Below are 16,531 nucleotides of genomic sequence, written 5' to 3'. Positions count from 1 at the left end.
CTGAACACCAATGTGGGTTTTTTTTTTAAACCCCTGGCCATCAATGTATTATTTTAATACTCTATAGGCCCCTGCCACCAATGTTTTTTTTTAAAAAAAAATTCTGGGGCCCCAATTTTTTTTAACTTGTACGGGGGGCCCTGGCACCAACATTTTTTTTAACTTATAAGGGGGCCCTGACCATGAAGAGCTTTTTATAACTTGTGTGAGTGTGGGGGGTTACCTTTTTAGCGCTGATGTATGTGTGGTCTTTAACTGTGGTGTGGAGTAGGTGGGATCTGGGGTGGGGCCTGGGGGCCCTGAAAATGTTGTTGTACGGGGCCCCGTGATTTCTAATGGTGGCCCAGCTTCTGACTCTTCCATTAAGACTGTGCGTAAAAAAGGAACTACTATAGGGGACCACAGTGAACCAAATTGTACAAACTGAGGCATGTTAGGAGTTAGCTATAATATCTGTTAGCTTAGTATCTGTGCAGTGGCTGCTTATGCACACGTGTATTTTAAGTGTAGCTAAAGGGATCATTTATTGCCTGCTGTATGCTAAATGGGATTCAGGCCAGTCCTGCACTACGTATGTTAAAATGTCTTAAGAGAAAATCTTGAAACCTGAGGTTTACAAGTACTAACTTTTCAGTGTGAAGTGTTCCATAGATTCCAGTGAATAGGTGTTGTATAGGGAGGGAATTACAGTGGGCATGTGTACATATTCATGTGCTGAGCCGGCTGCAAGCACGTTGTTATGCGGCAGCGGAGTAGAACAGCTATGGATTAGTGAATGAGAGATTCAGGTCTGGATTAGAAGTGAATGAATGAGGTGTTGTGTCAGGAAGGGCTGGAGCAGTGGATTAGCAAGAGGCGCTGCATGGAGGAGGTACATTGGCTTCTAGTGAATATGGCTAAACCAACAGATTAGTAAGGAAAAAGCTAAAATCACTGCTCTGCTCAGCAATGAACTATGAGTATAAAGCTAAAGTGACTTCGTCCTTCACCAGGGTAAGGACTGCTAAAATAAACAATGGGAATAAGCACCTTCATTAGCCTGAACCATTGAGAAGAATACATGGTACAGGTATGGGACCTGTTATCCAAAATGCTAGGGGTTTTCCAGATAACATAGATTTGGATCTTTATACCTTAAAGGAAAACTATAAGCCCGAACAATGTAGGTCTCTATAAAAATGTATTGCATAAAACAGCTCATATGTAAAACCCTGCTTCATGTAAATAAACCATTTTCATAATAATAATATACTTTTCTAGTAGTATGTGCCATTGGGTAATCATAAATAGGGCACTGGGATTGTATGATTCAGGGGGCACACAAACATACCAAACAATCTATACTTTTTAGGTCACATGAGCCAATTAACAGATAGAGTTGTGTCTTTTGCTTCCACGTTTCTTCCTGTTACAGTTAGAGCTGCAGCATTTCTGGTCAGGTGATCTCTGAGGCAGCACACAGACCATCTTTAAATGTTGGTTCAAGGCAAGAGATGTAAAAGGGCAAGATTTACTTAAATATATATTCCAGTTTGAAAGATTCTTTAATATGCCACTTAATTTGATATAATATCTGTTGCTCAAGTATAGTAGAGTATAGTTTTCCTTTAAGTCTCCTAAAAAATCATGTAAACATGAAATAAACCCAATAGGCTGGTTTTGCTTCCAATAAGGATTAATTATATCCTAGTTTGGATCAAGTACAAGATACTGATTTATTATTACAGGGAAATCAGTTTTAAAATTTGGATTATTTGATTATAATGGAGTCTATGGGAGACGGCCTTTCTGTAATCCGAAGCTTTCTGGATAATGGGTTTTCAGATAATGGATCCCATACCTGTAATTGTGGATTTTTGTGTTAACATTAGACAGAGGGATTGTACTATAATAAACTACTTAGTTTAGGAAAAGGACATCAGTGCTGCAACTCTCCAGCTTTTGTATAAATGACAACGCCCAGCCTCCCCCAACATCTTTTGGCTGGTAAAGGTTGCTGGGAGATTTAGTTCACAACAGCTGCTGAGACACAAGCTAGGCTTCACTTGTGTGGTGGCTGTACTGGAACAGCAGGGCATTTATTAGTCTAGGAGGGTGGCTCTGAGATTTGTCTTAAAGAACAAGACTTGCATTAACACAGACTGCACCAGAACAGTAGTGTGTTCATGAGATTTGGATGGAGATTGAATGACACACACACACACAAATACAAATGTGTGCATTAACACAAGGCAATGTACCGCCTGCAAAATTAGACTATAAACTGACTACAGAGGGGCAGTGAGTACACTGAAATAACAAAGTGTAGTAGAAAAGTGCAGTTTATATCAGCTTAGGATACAAACTCATTGCATGGCAGTACAATTAACCCACTGTCTGCCACACATTCTGCAAAAGAAGCCGTGTGTAACATGTTAGGGCATCTTGGCAGTGAAAGGATTTTAGAGATTATTTAAAAAGTAAGGAATCTTGTAATTTTGGTTTTTAGCCCCTGGCAAAGATAGGTATGTTTCGTTTTTGGTCCCCGCCTTCTCCTGTGGTGGGAGCCAATCACATCGGTCTTGGAAAAGATGTAGTTAGTTTGAGAAAAGCTTCGCCTTAAAGGCATGGGGATCAGGGCAGGGAACAGAGCATCATTCAGATAGAAGAACAGAGCCTCTATTACTGACACAGGACGGAGCCAGCTCACCTCCTACCACTAAGACTCAGAAGGTACGGCCCGCATTCCAACTCTTTCTGCAGCCCCTCTCTTTCTTCAGATCACAATTTCATTTTAAGAAACATTTCATACATTTTTTCTCTTGCTATTTATTTCCGTGCTATTTCATTTTATTTGTTTATGTTTGGTCTCTTTTCTCATGGCTTCTCAGTCTGGTACCAGGCATTGAACATTGTCTATCCAGTTCCTTTGACTTTTCCCAATATCCGTCTATTTTCTGTATCTTCTACTTTCTCTTTATGTCCCTCACCTTCATCCATTGGTTTTGCTTGCATATTCCCACCATATTCAACTTTATTTTTCTTTTTTCTGCTTTTTACAATTCAAAATGTCACTCTCTCCTATCTATGCTGCTTATTTTGTAATCATTATATGTATTATTTTTTAACCAAGACTCTGCATTTCCTCTTACAATTCTTACTTAGTTTTAGCCTCCCATTTTATCCCGTTCTCCATATAAAGTCTGTAACAAACCTTCCTTTCAGCAACGTCTCTCTAATTACTAGACTATGCCAGGTACTTAGGGCTACTCCTGCTCTTTCTCATCTCATGTCAGACTTTCCGTTTCTTCCTTGAATTCCACCTCACTACTCAAATCTGTACCTTTCCTCCAGACATCTATGATTACATTTATATCATCTTTTCTGTTACACCCACACGCAATAATTATCCTTTTCCTCCATTCCTGTACGAATATATTGCAAACATGTGTATATAACATTTGCATATATTCGTTATAAGACTTTGCAGTATAAAGAGCTTTTCTGTATTCTCGGTCTTGTTTGTTTTTGTTAGTTTGCACTGGTGCAAACTAACAGGGAGATTGTCCTGGGCCCCACAAGACATTCATTGTAGGCATGAAGACTAGTGATATAGCAGGTAGAAAAAGCAAAATGGCAACACGTGGGCAAGGGGAAAAAGATTTCACTTTATATCTGTGTTGCCCAACCCGTAGCTCTTCAGTTGATGCTGAAGGGCCATTGGTTACACTGTCCGATGTTATATAAATATCTGCTTTCATCTGTAGGAACATTACACTTTACTTTTACGGAATGTGTTTGCAATTAGTTGTGACTGTTTTCAGATATAGAAATAATCATGGAAATGCCTTGTAATGCGGGTGCTTATCAGTATATCTTGTACCTCTTGGCACATTGTTGTGGTGGTGCATCTTTTTTTGTTGTCAGAAAAGTTTGAGTATATATGTAAAATAAGAACTGCTGTGATTTCATGGCATTTAAATCTACTATTGAGTTGCATCTGTGAGCAGTGTCGTGTTCTAACAGTAGAAGCATTTTAGTTGACTAATTAGCCTTAACCCTTAGACCACTAGCAGGGCCGGCACGCAAATGTAATTCTTTATACGCCCTGTGGTCAGTGAAGAAAAAAAAAACTGTCACAGAAAGAGATGAAACTGATTTTGAAAGGAGATTTAATTGAAACCTAGAGGTGTGAAAAGTTGGGATACATTTCAAGAATGTCCAGTTATGTTTCTGTGTTAATTTCTTTAGCTAAGGGGCCCTTTACTGTCTATATATATATTTTGTCCTAATTTGAATGTAAGAAAAGATGTAATTATAATATTTACTGTTATAATTACATCATCTGAATGTTTGTTTAAGTAAGATTATTATAATAGTTATACGGCATTTCATATAGTCCTTAAATATGATGTAATAAGAGTCAATAATTGCTCTATTTATACATTTAAAAAAAATAAATATAGAGAAATAAATATGTCTTCGAATTTATTTGTGGACATAATAATTTTAGTTTTTCAAGGGATTACATAACTTTTTGGAATTATATGTTACATGAACAAAATGCCAGCATAATCAAAAGTCTTTCATTACTTTGGACAACTATAACTTGATAATAAACAAAAACATATGGCAACGTAGAAAGACCGCTCTCGCAGACAAATAGCACAAAACAATAACAGTGAGAGTGGTACAAATGACGTGCTGATTGCGGTTGCTGATAAACCAGCGGGGTCGCCGAATGTTCCAGAAATCTTTAAAGCGTTGCAGGTTCCTAAATTAAAATACATACTGGTTATACCTACAGGTTATTGAGAAAAAGAATGTTCTAGTGAATTGTAATAATTTAGCTTGTATTTTAATTTACTGGTGCTTCATTTAACAATGCCAAGCCCGTCTCATTTCAAAAGTTATGTAGGAAGGTAAGTAGGTTGCATTGCTAAAGACTACAAGTTTGATATACAGTAAAGGTATAGGACCTGTTATCCAGAATGCTCGGGACCAGGGGTTTTCCAGAAAATAAATCTTTCCGCAATATCTTAAGTCTACTAGAAAATCATGTAAACATTAAATAAACCCAATAGGCTGTTTTTGCTTCCAATAAGGATGAATTAGATCTTAGTTGGGATCAAGTACAAGCTACTGTTTTATTATTACAGAGAAAAAGGAAATCCTTTTTGAAAAAATTTGGATTATTTGGATAAAATGGAGTATATGGGCCATTCCGTAATTCGGCGCATTCTGGATATCGTGTTTGCGGATAATGGATCCCATAACTGTATTGGGACTACAAAAGAAATCACACCTTGTACGTTTACAATGAAACTGTAGAACAGGGCACTGAATATTTTTAAATTATTGTAGACTTATTTGACACAGCTGGTTTTCTACATTGCAAAATCAGGCTTGCAAATAGGGCCCAATATAAAGCAGGGAAAACCATGGCTGGCCTAACTAACATTTATAGCCTTAATGTTAGAGTTCAGAAAGGACTGATTATTTGTCTGTTACTGATCCCCTATACTCCATCATCAAGCTAATGAAGACAGGTATGGGATCCATTATCCGCAAACCCATTATCCCAAAAGCTCCAAATTACAGAAAAGCAATCTCCCATAGACTCTGTTTTATCCACAAATAATCCAATTTCTAAAAAATGATTTCCTTTTTCTCTGTAATAATAACACAGTACTTTGTACTTGATCCAAACTAAGATATAATTAATCCTTATTGGAAGCAAAGGTGTCTTTTGATTTGGTATATAAACCAGCCTATTGGGTTTATTCAATGTTTAACTGGTTTTCTAGTAGACTTAAGGTATGAAGATCCAAATTAGGGAAAGATCTGTTATCCGGAAAACTCCAGGTCCCAAGCATTCTGGATAACAGGTTCCATACCTGTACTATTAAGGCTAATTTACAACCTAGTTAGGGGAATCTGCAAGGCTAGTTGCAAACACTATAACTGGCTTTTAAGTTGACTATCTGAAATGATTACATTGCCACAGTTATTCTTTCTAAATATAAAAAAATACAAGCTGTTAAATATTGATCATTTATAAACGCATCAAAAGACACCTTTGCATTGGGAAATTACATGTAAATTCCACTTGGTCATTTGTATAAATCTGTAAATCTTCTTCAGTCTTTTAAAGGCTGAGTTGTAGATGGCTTCTATTAAATATTATTCAAAATGATTTTTTTTTTTTAACTTCCAAGCTCGCAGAGAGAAAGCTGAGCTGAGCCTTTATTTTTTTCGATTGTTATCACTGAAACAAAAATGAGCAGAGTTTGTTTGAAATTTTATTGTTGCGTGAAACATAGCCCACTTTGTTCCTCTAAATCCTTCTCACACTGTTCAGACTGACTATATGTAAAAGGATTTGCATGGCTATTGTTAATGTGCCCGTCTGTGAATGAATTTACTGCTTATGAGTTGTTTGGCTGCCATTGTTGGTCCTGGAAAATAATAAGTTGATTGTAGCTGTGACATATTAAATGGCAGAATACTGTATTTTTACTTTTTTGTTTTAAAGATAACATGGATGTTAAAAGTAACTCAGAGAGTTGTTTTTCCCTTCCAAGACAGTGAAATTTGAGGGCACAGATAACTGTGCGCATAGAACATTCCTTCTCTGGATTTTTTAATGAGTAGGAGTGGCCATTTTACTTGCATTACCCTATGAAACTCAACATAGCAATATCCCTATGGTCATAAGTGATAAGGATGGTCATGATGGCAACTCTCACTGGTGGAGGAATCTTTGAAGCTTTTTGATGCAAACATACAGACAAGAACATTAAAAGAAGACATTAGATTAGCATTTTGAAGTACCCTGGGAAGCAATATGGAAACCTAAGCTTTTGCATTGTATTGTATGCAAGCTTTTTGCAATGTATTTGATAATCCAGAAACAGCGGAAGTCCTGGGCAACTAATGGGACAGGTCAAAATAATCCTATAGAAGCAACTTGCAGATTTTCTAAATGTCTCAACATACAGATTTGCTCATATACTGATTTGACGCTTTACCACCTACTATTACCATTTACCTCATCTTTGGGCCTCCAGCTCTTGTGAAGTAGAAATCCTATTACCCTGTGCAAGCCAACCCTGTTTTTGGATAACAGCCAAATTAAAAGTAATAGGGCATGTTTAGGCTGTGTTTCTGCAGTGATCTTCTGACTTCATCAAATAAAGAAAAATCTCAGCAGAAAATGGGGGGTCAGTTGAGACAGATTCGTAATTCTGGAATGTTATTCCCTTGACTTGAAAAATCTCATTATACTGTATATCATTGTAAAGCTTTACAAAATGCTATTTATGGTATCACAGCTTTATTTCTTTTCTCTTTTAGAGTGATCCAGTGACGGAAACAGGCACCATGAGTGATGACCAAAGCTTGTCCGAAGTAGAGATGAGCCCTGTTGGGTCTGAGGATCCCTCCTTGACACCAGACCCACATCCCCCTCATGCTCACTCCAGTCCAGAAGATGATGAAGAAACAAAAGTAAAGAAAGAGCAAGATTCAGAGGATGAGAGGTTTCCTGTGTGCATTCGTGACGCAGTCTCCCAGGTGCTGAATGGCTATGACTGGACATTGGTTCCGATGCCTGTAAGGGTCAATGGTGGCAGCAAATCTAAACCTCACGTTAAGCGGCCCATGAATGCCTTTATGGTATGGGCCCAGGCTGCACGCCGGAAACTGGCTGACCAATACCCACATTTACACAATGCAGAACTTAGCAAGACTCTGGGTAAACTCTGGAGGTAAGCATTATTTGGAATATTTTTATAGATATGCAAAATCACATTGTTTAGTGGACGGCGTGCTTATACCATGGGTATAGTTTCAGCTTCTCATACATTAGTGCATTTGATGTCCTTCCATTTCAAGCATAGGTTACCAAACTGTGGGGCAGTGGGCCATGGATCCAGCCTGAAGGATAAAAATATTTGCTGTTCTTTAATGTTTTCATATATATCGCACCATTTAAGTGAGCTAAGTATGGGTCTAACCCAATGTTGGGCCATAAATCATCATCATCATCATTTATTTATATAGCGCTGTCAAGTAGGACAAACACGTAAATATACAATGTCTAGAGGCTCTGTAGCAGAGCAATTAATTGAGGCTACAGGTTGGGAATTGGTTTTTACATGATATCATCAAATGCAAGATAAATTCAACTACAAAACTTTAATTTTATTGTTTTCAATCTTCATTTTACTTTGTTCACACTTTTGATCTTCTATTCTCTAACTATTACTAGATTGTTTGAAACAAAATATTTAACTATATGATTATAAAATTCCCTTCATTTCCTCTCTTCTTAGGCTGTTGAATGAGAATGACAAGAGGCCCTTTATAGAGGAGGCTGAGAGGCTGCGAATGCAGCATAAGAAGGACCACCCAGATTACAAGTACCAGCCTCGTAGACGGAAGAATGGAAAACCCAACCCTGGAGAGGGAGATGGGTCCTCTGAAACTGAGGGTGGCGCTGCCTCCATACAAGCACATTACAAAAACTCCCATCTAGATCACCGACATGGTTCTCCCATGTCCGATGGGAATTCAGACCACTCTACAGGTACAGCTTTAAGAAAATATTTTAGAATTACAAATAAATACTTGATTACTAAATCAAGCTTAAATGATATATGCAGGAAAAAAATAATGTATTGTTTCTGAAAGGATTATGTCTCAGTAGCCTGTTAACTAAAAGAAATGATTTATTTCAGGTCATAGTCATGGACCCCCTACCCCACCAACAACGCCAAAGACTGAGCTACAGGCAGGAAAGTCTGATGGCAAGAGGGATGGTTCTCGTGCATTGGGAGAAGGTGGAAAACCTCACATTGATTTTGGAAATGTGGATATAGGTGAGATCAGTCATGATGTCATGTCTAATATGGAGACATTTGACGTCAATGAATTTGACCAGTACCTTCCACCTAATGGTCATGCTGGGCACCCAAGTCACATTGGGGGCTACACCTCCAGCTATAGTCTCACTGGAGCTCTAGCAGCTGGTCCATCTGCTTGGGCTCTGGCGAAGCAACACCCTCAAACTGTGGCAGACTCCAAAGCTCAAGTGAAGACAGAAAGCTCAAGTACAAGTCATTATACAGAGCAACCATCTACATCTCAGCTGACCTACACTTCACTTGGCCTTCCACATTATGGTTCAGCATTCCCCTCCATCTCTAGGCCACAGTTTGATTATGCTGACCATCAACCATCAAGTTCTTATTACAGCCATTCCTCCCAAGCCTCCAGTCTCTATTCAGCCTTTTCCTACATGGGACCTCCTCAGCGTCCACTTTACACTACAATATCTGATCCTCCAAGTGTAGCTCAGTCACACAGCCCTACACATTGGGAACAGCCAGTCTATACTACACTTTCAAGACCATGAAGAGGACAAAAGTGCATGAATAAGGAGGGACATGTCCTGTTCCAACAGGGTCCTTTCATAGCTCATAACCCAGGTGGAATCTGGATTCCAAAAGTATCATTAAACCCTAGCTGTTTTTTACAGAACCCTGGAAAAGACAATGAATGGCTATTCTTTTCAAAAAAGACATAAAAATAGTAGGGGTAGAATAGCAGGTCAGTGCAGGGATGGGGGAAGGGAATGCAATGTATACAAAGTTTATGGACTTGTGTCTCTTGTACAAAGGGAGGAAGTTGCAACATTTGCTATACCTGTATTGTTGATCCTAGATACTGAAGTGACATTGGAGGCTTAGGTACGTACACCCTTTAGATGAACAAAAGCCTCTGACTGCCAACCAATAGCAGCTTGACTACTTACAGAACTAACCTGGGCTGCTAAACTGTATAAAAAGGGATAGCATAAGCATTATTTTTTTCTTTTCTTGCATTTTACATGAAAATTAGTCAACAAATAAGTATAATGCATGTTAAAAACTGAAAAACTGAAGTTTTATCTATCTTCATGAGTACTCTTGCTTCAAGGGGCTTCAGAAAATTTTTCAGGGAAGGAACTTCCCCCCAACTGCTTTTCATACTCTGAATAATATCACATAGTACAAGGGATGTACGTTGCTGCGTGCCAAACATGTCATTAGAACATTTTCAAACCTAACAGCATTTTGTAAGTAACTAGTCAGATACTTCCCTTTGTCTGATTTGGTCATTTCTTTCACTGCTCATTCATGGTCCGTTGGAAAATATGAGTTAGGGAAATGCAACATTATTGAAAAACAATCTAACACTGTGCCAAACGAATATCCTGTTAGAATGCTCCAGCCAAGAGTCCAAACACTTCATGACAAAAGTAATGATTTTCTACCCTAACGTTTTATTGCAAGACTTTTCACTTCATCCATATACCGAGTTTTAAATATTATTAAGTTGCTATATCATTTTGTTCATATTTATCTCCCGTGTGCAATACGCAAACAGCTGAGAGATAGCATTTCAGTCCACGAGAACAAAAACTATAACTTGTTGTTTACATAATGACCCCCCAGTTGTTTGTCAATCCATCTTTAACTAGTCAGACGTATAGCAGATGGCAAAAGATGATTACTTTCAAATGATTGCTCATATTAAGGATTCTCTGCAGTTCAAACTCTCTTGTGTTACTTTATAGAAATATTCCCAACATGGCAATATACAGAGGATACTATGAAGTATGTTTTTCAGGATGAAAAAAAAGGAAAAAAGTAGAGACAATGTGTAAATATAAAACTATATATTCGTATATATATCTATCTATTTTTGTTTTTGGGCGCAGCATTGGAAAGGCCGGTGCTTCTAATCCTGTGGGTAGCAGAGAGGATTATATGAAACTGGGCCACAGGATTAAACCAAACCAGCGAACTTTTGGGTTTAACATTTTTTTGGGGGTGGGTTTTGTTATGAAGAGGGACAGAAATCCATTAACCCATTTGGAGTTACTTCTTTAATGCTTTGCTGAATACCAATATTAACTCTGATGTATAACATAAATTGCCCCTTCCTCCATCAGTTTTCATTCAGTTAGCAAATGATTGTTTTTTTTTGTCATTATTTCATATATATGTAACTGTATGTTTGTTATTTATGTAAATATTATCTTACCCAATTCTGGTAATTTCTTTAACTGTTCATAAACATATTCAAGATATATATTGTATTAAAAAATAAATATTCAGACTCAGTGTGGCAGAAAAGCCTTTTTAGGCTATGTGATTCATACGGGAGCTAATGTTAAAATCTAAATCTAGATTTTACTTTTCTTTTACTAAGCAGTGTATTATAAGTATGAAGTTCTGATAGCTACATGTCTAGTTATTAATGGTTTTACCAAATTCTGGCACACCTAAATGCAGTGTTATAATCTAATAGATTTACTCATGGGAACTGGCAGTGTGATACAGCTCAACACTGGAAGGAATAAAGATGCTACTGTTATTGTGTATTGTACATCCAACACCAATGTCAAAAAGGTGTAACTAGGACCCACCAGAGAAACCGACATCCAAGGCCCACTTTCATAAATTAGATGTAGTGCTAAATCTTACAGGTATTATATATAGCTATGTTGCTATAATAAAGAACTGGGTTCCATCAGGAGATGCTCTGGTACTGTGGCTGGTCAGTCTGACCCTGTTCTACAGTGGAAATCAATCACATGGACACAGTAGAATTAAGGGGTGTTCAATAGTACCCACATGCACAGTAGAGTGAAGAAGCTGGCTTTTATCTTGAAGTTGGCTTTTCAGCACAAAGAAGAAAGAAACCTATTCTCAGAAGTACTTCGGAGCAGGTTTCTCCTAACAGGAGCGCCGGCCTGTTGTATCAGGTAAGTGATTGTAATCACTGGGGGTGCCTAACATTTGGCAGCCTCATGATTTAACCTTTGCTTCACCTTTATGCTTGTAAAATAAAGCACAGACTAAGTAGTAGGATGAAGTGGCAGGTAAAAAGTAGAATGTATTGCCAAGCTATAAACAGAAGAAAAATTAAGAGCAGAATAAAGTACCTGGTTAAAAATAAGGAGTAGTATAATGAAGTGTTCAAAGCAAAATTATAAGCAAAATGAAGTGCCAGGGAACAATGAGGAAGGGTAGATTGAAATACACAGGTAAAATAAGGAGAAGGGCAATACAATGCCACAGTACACTAAGAAGTAGAATTAGTACCTAAGCAAAATAAAAAAAGTGTAATAAACTACCCATGTAAAATAGAGAGCGGTTGAATGAATTTCCCAGCAACTTTTACAAAGGAATAGAAGTAGAATACTTATACAAAGTAATAAGAAGTAGAATTGGTGCCTAAGGAAAATAAAAAGTGTGTAATGAAGTGCCCTGGTAAAATAGAGAGCTGTAGAATGAATTTCCCAAGAAATTCTACAAAGGAATAAAATAAAGTGCCTGGGTAAAATATGAGGAGTAGAAAGAAGGTCAGATATAGATTAGAATGAAATACTAAAGTTTTACTGAAGTGTCAATTTTTAATAGTGAAATTAAAAAAACAAGCTAAAAAGTGAATAAAGTGTCCATATAAAATGAAGTGAGGAAGAGCGTATAAATTAATGTAAAGTGCTGGGTAATGTGCTGGTGCTATTTAAATAAATAAATGAATGATGTTAGAGAAATAAATTGACTTAGAGAAATAAAGTGCTCAGGTAGACTAAGGAGTAGAATAAAGTGTATAAGTAAAATAAGGAAGTGGATTAAGAACCCAGGTAAAATAAGGAGTAGGATGAAGTATCGGAGTAAAATAAGGAGTAGTATGATGTATAGTATAATGAAGGGCTGAAGGAAACAAGAGAAGAAAATAAGAGGTATAAAATTAAAATGGGTTAAATACGGCATCCTGTGTGCTTCCTCTATCTCTGCCCCTCCCTCAGATCGAACCAAGAGTCACTGATCCCTCATGATTGTATTATACAGCCTAGAAAACAAGGGCTCCATTTAAAGGAACGCTTAAGAATCTGACCCCGGAAAAGCCAGAACTGCTCCTGCAGATTTACACACAAAGCCGTGTCTGCATGGATGAAATTTCACATCCCCAATGTGATTAAGAGACTCTGTGGTGGAACGCTGGCCTGATTAGATGATTAACCCTCCTCTGTCAAATTTAACCTTGCAGTTACCATGAAGCGAACAACAAGTGGCCCATCTACTCAATTTCCAATATCTGTCTTTCGGTTGTTAAACCTACTAGATCACACCATGTAACAACATGAACATGCCAAAATGAGACACCAGTTCATTGTTATTGAAACGGTATCAGGAATAAAGAAAGATGTAAATATAGTACCCTAGTGATGTCACAAATATTCAATATTTTTCAAAACGTTTATCAAATGGCTCAACTCAAGAACAAGGCAGGCAAATGGGAATCCGGAATGCTAAAATAAAGTAACGTGGAATCTTTCAAAAACCTATAGGCAGTTTAATTTGTTCCTGAGAAAATGACTTGAGTGAATGTGATTGTAAGCCTAGTGGGGCTAGAACTGATAAAGTGTCTGTGAGATAGAATAAATTAATTATTATGTTCTGATTATAAATCTGTTTCTTACTTTGAAATCCATTTCAGTCACAATCCTCTGACCCACAAGAGCCCCAACAAGTGTAGGGCTAAAAGTGTTTTAACACCCACAGAGATGGAAATTGCTTTGGTGCCAAACACCCTGAATTGCCCAACCTGATAAAACCTTCAGCTGACTGCAAATGAAGTGCTTTGCAGCTGTTAGAAAATCCCCTAAACTTAACACTTGCAGATTCAGCCCAAAAAAGTTTATTGACCACTTTTGGGCTGGATACAACCAGAATTCATGCAAGATAATTAAGAGCTCAGTTGTATTCAAGTGTTTCACTGTCAGATGACTGTGAATTTATCATATGACTATTTTTTCCATTGCCGTCAGATGACTGCAGGACTCATATGACAGTGCTTGTATGTTGCACTATAGCAATGACACATGCATTTGAGGTGGAAGCCAAGGCTGGACTGGCAATCTGTGGGTTCTGGCAAATGCCAGAGGGGCTGCTGTATGTTTCCATAGAAAGTTACCATATAGTGGGCTGGTAGGGGGCAGTGTACTTGGAATGGCAGGGCCTATTTTGACTCCCAGTCCAGGCCTGGTGCAAGCCATGAGGCAAAAAGTAGCAGGGAAGCAGTAAGACAAGTCCTATTAACATACCAACACAAGAATGCCTGACGGCAGCACAGGGCTACAATAAATTGTTAGAGGCGCCATCAAAAACCATATAAATAACTGCATGTTGCAGCGGTGGAGGAATGCCGTAGTACAACAGCAGCCACGGAGATACAGGACAGACAATCCTATTCATCAACAACATGTATTTATTTGTTGCAAAGCAAGTACAAGGTATAGCACTTTCCAGTGCATGTTGGGGATCTAAGCGCATTAGTCACATGACACACAGCCATAATAAGCCAATTGTCTGTTTCAGATAAGGCAGTCAGATGACTATGCATATAACCCGATGAAGCATAAACTACTAACGGCCACAGAAGAAATTCCAGAGAAACTGGTCCTTTCAACGACAGCCAGTTTAACTCTTCTCATACCAAGAGGACCTGCCTAGAATATTAAAGCTGCTGCCAGTACGTTAAATACAGATTTCCAAGAGTGAGCAGTCTCTTTAAAGATGTTGTTCACCTTTGAGATAACTTTTAGTATGATGTAGAGAGGGATATTCTGAGACAATTTGCAATTGGTTTTCATTTTTAATATTTGAAGGTTTTTGAGTTGTTTAACTTTTCATTCAGCAGCTCTTCAATTTGCATCTTAAACAATCTGGTAACTAGGGCCCAAATTACCCTAGCAACCATGCATTGATTTGAATATGAGACTGGAATATGAATAGGAGAGGCCTGAATAGAAGGATCAGTAATAAAAAGTAGCAAAAACAACACATTTGTAGCCTTACAGAGCATTTGATTTTTAGAATTTGAAAAGCTGCAAAGGATCAGAAGTAAAAGACAAGTAACTATAAAGCTATAAAAATAAATAATGAAAACCAATTGAAAAGTTGCTTAGAATTGGTCATTCTATAACATAATGAAAGTTATCTTAAAGGTGAACCACCCCTTTAAAGAATATAATCTTAACTAAGCAGATCCGAAAACCCACCCACAAATGGATTCACTGTGCCACGCTACATAAGCACACCTGGATCATTCCAGTGTTTCATCTTTGGATACAGAGAAGGTAGAAAGAGGAATAGCAAATATATGAAATTCCCTAGTAATAGACAGTTCAAAGGTTTTGTGCTGTATACAAATTAAAATGAAGGCACTGATATTAACATATACTAAAAATGTTGATCATGGGATTGGTCAAAATTAATTTACTATATCATAAACAACTTCAGTTTGTTTTTTTCCCCTTTCCCTGGAACTAGAGGCTGCATAGGCAAAAAACTAAGGCAGTTATTTATCAAGGTCTGAATTTATCTCAATATTGGCTGCTACAAACTCCAATCTGACCCGCTCGGGTTTTTAACGCTTATTTATTTTATTACATTTATTTGTATTATTTGTATTAACCCTCGATATTCGACCCTTAGTAAATGTGCCCCTAAATGATAAAACATTATGGTCACTATTACCCAGGGGTTCAATGACTTGCACATTTGCTATAAGTTCTGGGTCATTTGAGATCACTAGATCCAGAATAACATATTTTCTGGTAGGCTCCTCAACAACCCGTGCCATCAAATTGTCATGCAACAAGTTTATAAACTTGTTCCCATTAACTGATCTGGCAGTACTGTTGCTCCAGTCAATATCTGGGTAATTAAAATCCCCCATTATCATTACTTTACCCAAACTAGCAGCCTCACTTACATTAGGGGGTCTATAGCATACACCTACAATTAATTTGCTGGAGTCTTTACAATTGGTGAAGAACTCCACCCATACGACTTCTGCCCCCTCATTTTCTAACATCGCCTTCTCCTTTATAAAAGCTTTTAAATCCTGCCTAACAAACAGACATACCCCTCCTCCTTTTCTATTGCCTCTATCCCTCTGAAACAAAGTATAGCCATTGGTATTAACTGCCCAGTCATGTGACTCATTCAGCCATGTTTCAGCCACACCAATCATATCATATTTTCCCTCCAGCACCAGCACCTCCAGCTCTACCATTCTACCAGTCAGACTCCTTGCATTTGCAAACATACATTTAAAACTGGTATCCTTAACAGTACCCTCAACCAAATCTCCTCCCCCATTTTCTCTTCCTTTGCCCACTATCTCATCTAACCCGTCTTCCACTGAATATTTTACTGAACCCCCCCCCCACACACACACCTTGTTTAAAATCTCCTCCAACCCTCTAGCCATCTTCTCTCCCAAAACAGCTGCACCATCACCATTGAGGTGCAGCCCATCCCTATCAAAGAGCCTGTAGCCGAATGAGAAATCAGCCCAGTTCTCCAAAAACCCAAAACCCTCCTCCCTACACCAATCTCTCAGCCACACATTAAAGGGATCCTGTCATTGAAAAACATGTTTTTTTTCCAAAACGCATCAGTTAATAGTGCTACTCCAGCAGAAT

The 16,531-nt window shown here is 37.9% G+C and overlaps 1 protein-coding gene across 1 annotated transcript; it reads left to right on the top strand.

Annotated features, from left to right (window-relative positions):
- Positions 1-2,297: 2,297 nt before the first annotated feature.
- On the top strand, positions 2,298-11,150 carry sox10.S (SRY-box 10 S homeolog). Its single transcript, XM_018261251.2, has 4 exons — positions 2,298-2,712; positions 7,336-7,748; positions 8,316-8,569; positions 8,721-11,150. Exons 2-4 carry the CDS (start codon positions 7,363-7,365, stop codon positions 9,395-9,397), a joined length of 1,317 nt encoding a protein of 438 aa, XP_018116740.1. The 5' UTR covers positions 2,298-2,712; positions 7,336-7,362; the 3' UTR covers positions 9,398-11,150.
- Positions 11,151-16,531: the final 5,381 nt, after the last annotated feature.

This window comes from Xenopus laevis, chromosome 4S (genome assembly GCF_017654675.1).
Source record: "Xenopus laevis strain J_2021 chromosome 4S, Xenopus_laevis_v10.1, whole genome shotgun sequence".
Classification (NCBI taxonomy): domain Eukaryota; kingdom Metazoa; phylum Chordata; class Amphibia; order Anura; family Pipidae; genus Xenopus; species Xenopus laevis.
This window is presented reverse-complemented; position numbering and strand designations above follow the sequence as displayed.

What these genes read in the sequence shown, in the direction of transcription:
- sox10.S (XM_018261251.2), top strand. Translation starts at nt 7,363, where the DNA reads ATGAGTGATGACCAAAGCTTGTCCGAAGTAGAGATGAGCCCTGTTGGG. An exon ending in ACTCTGGGTAAACTCTGGAG is followed by an intron (nt 7,749 to 8,315) that starts GTAAGCATTATT and finishes CTCTCTTCTTAG; the next exon opens with GCTGTTGAATGAGAATGACA. An exon ending in GAATTCAGACCACTCTACAG is followed by an intron (nt 8,570 to 8,720) that starts GTACAGCTTTAA and finishes GATTTATTTCAG; the next exon opens with GTCATAGTCATGGACCCCCT.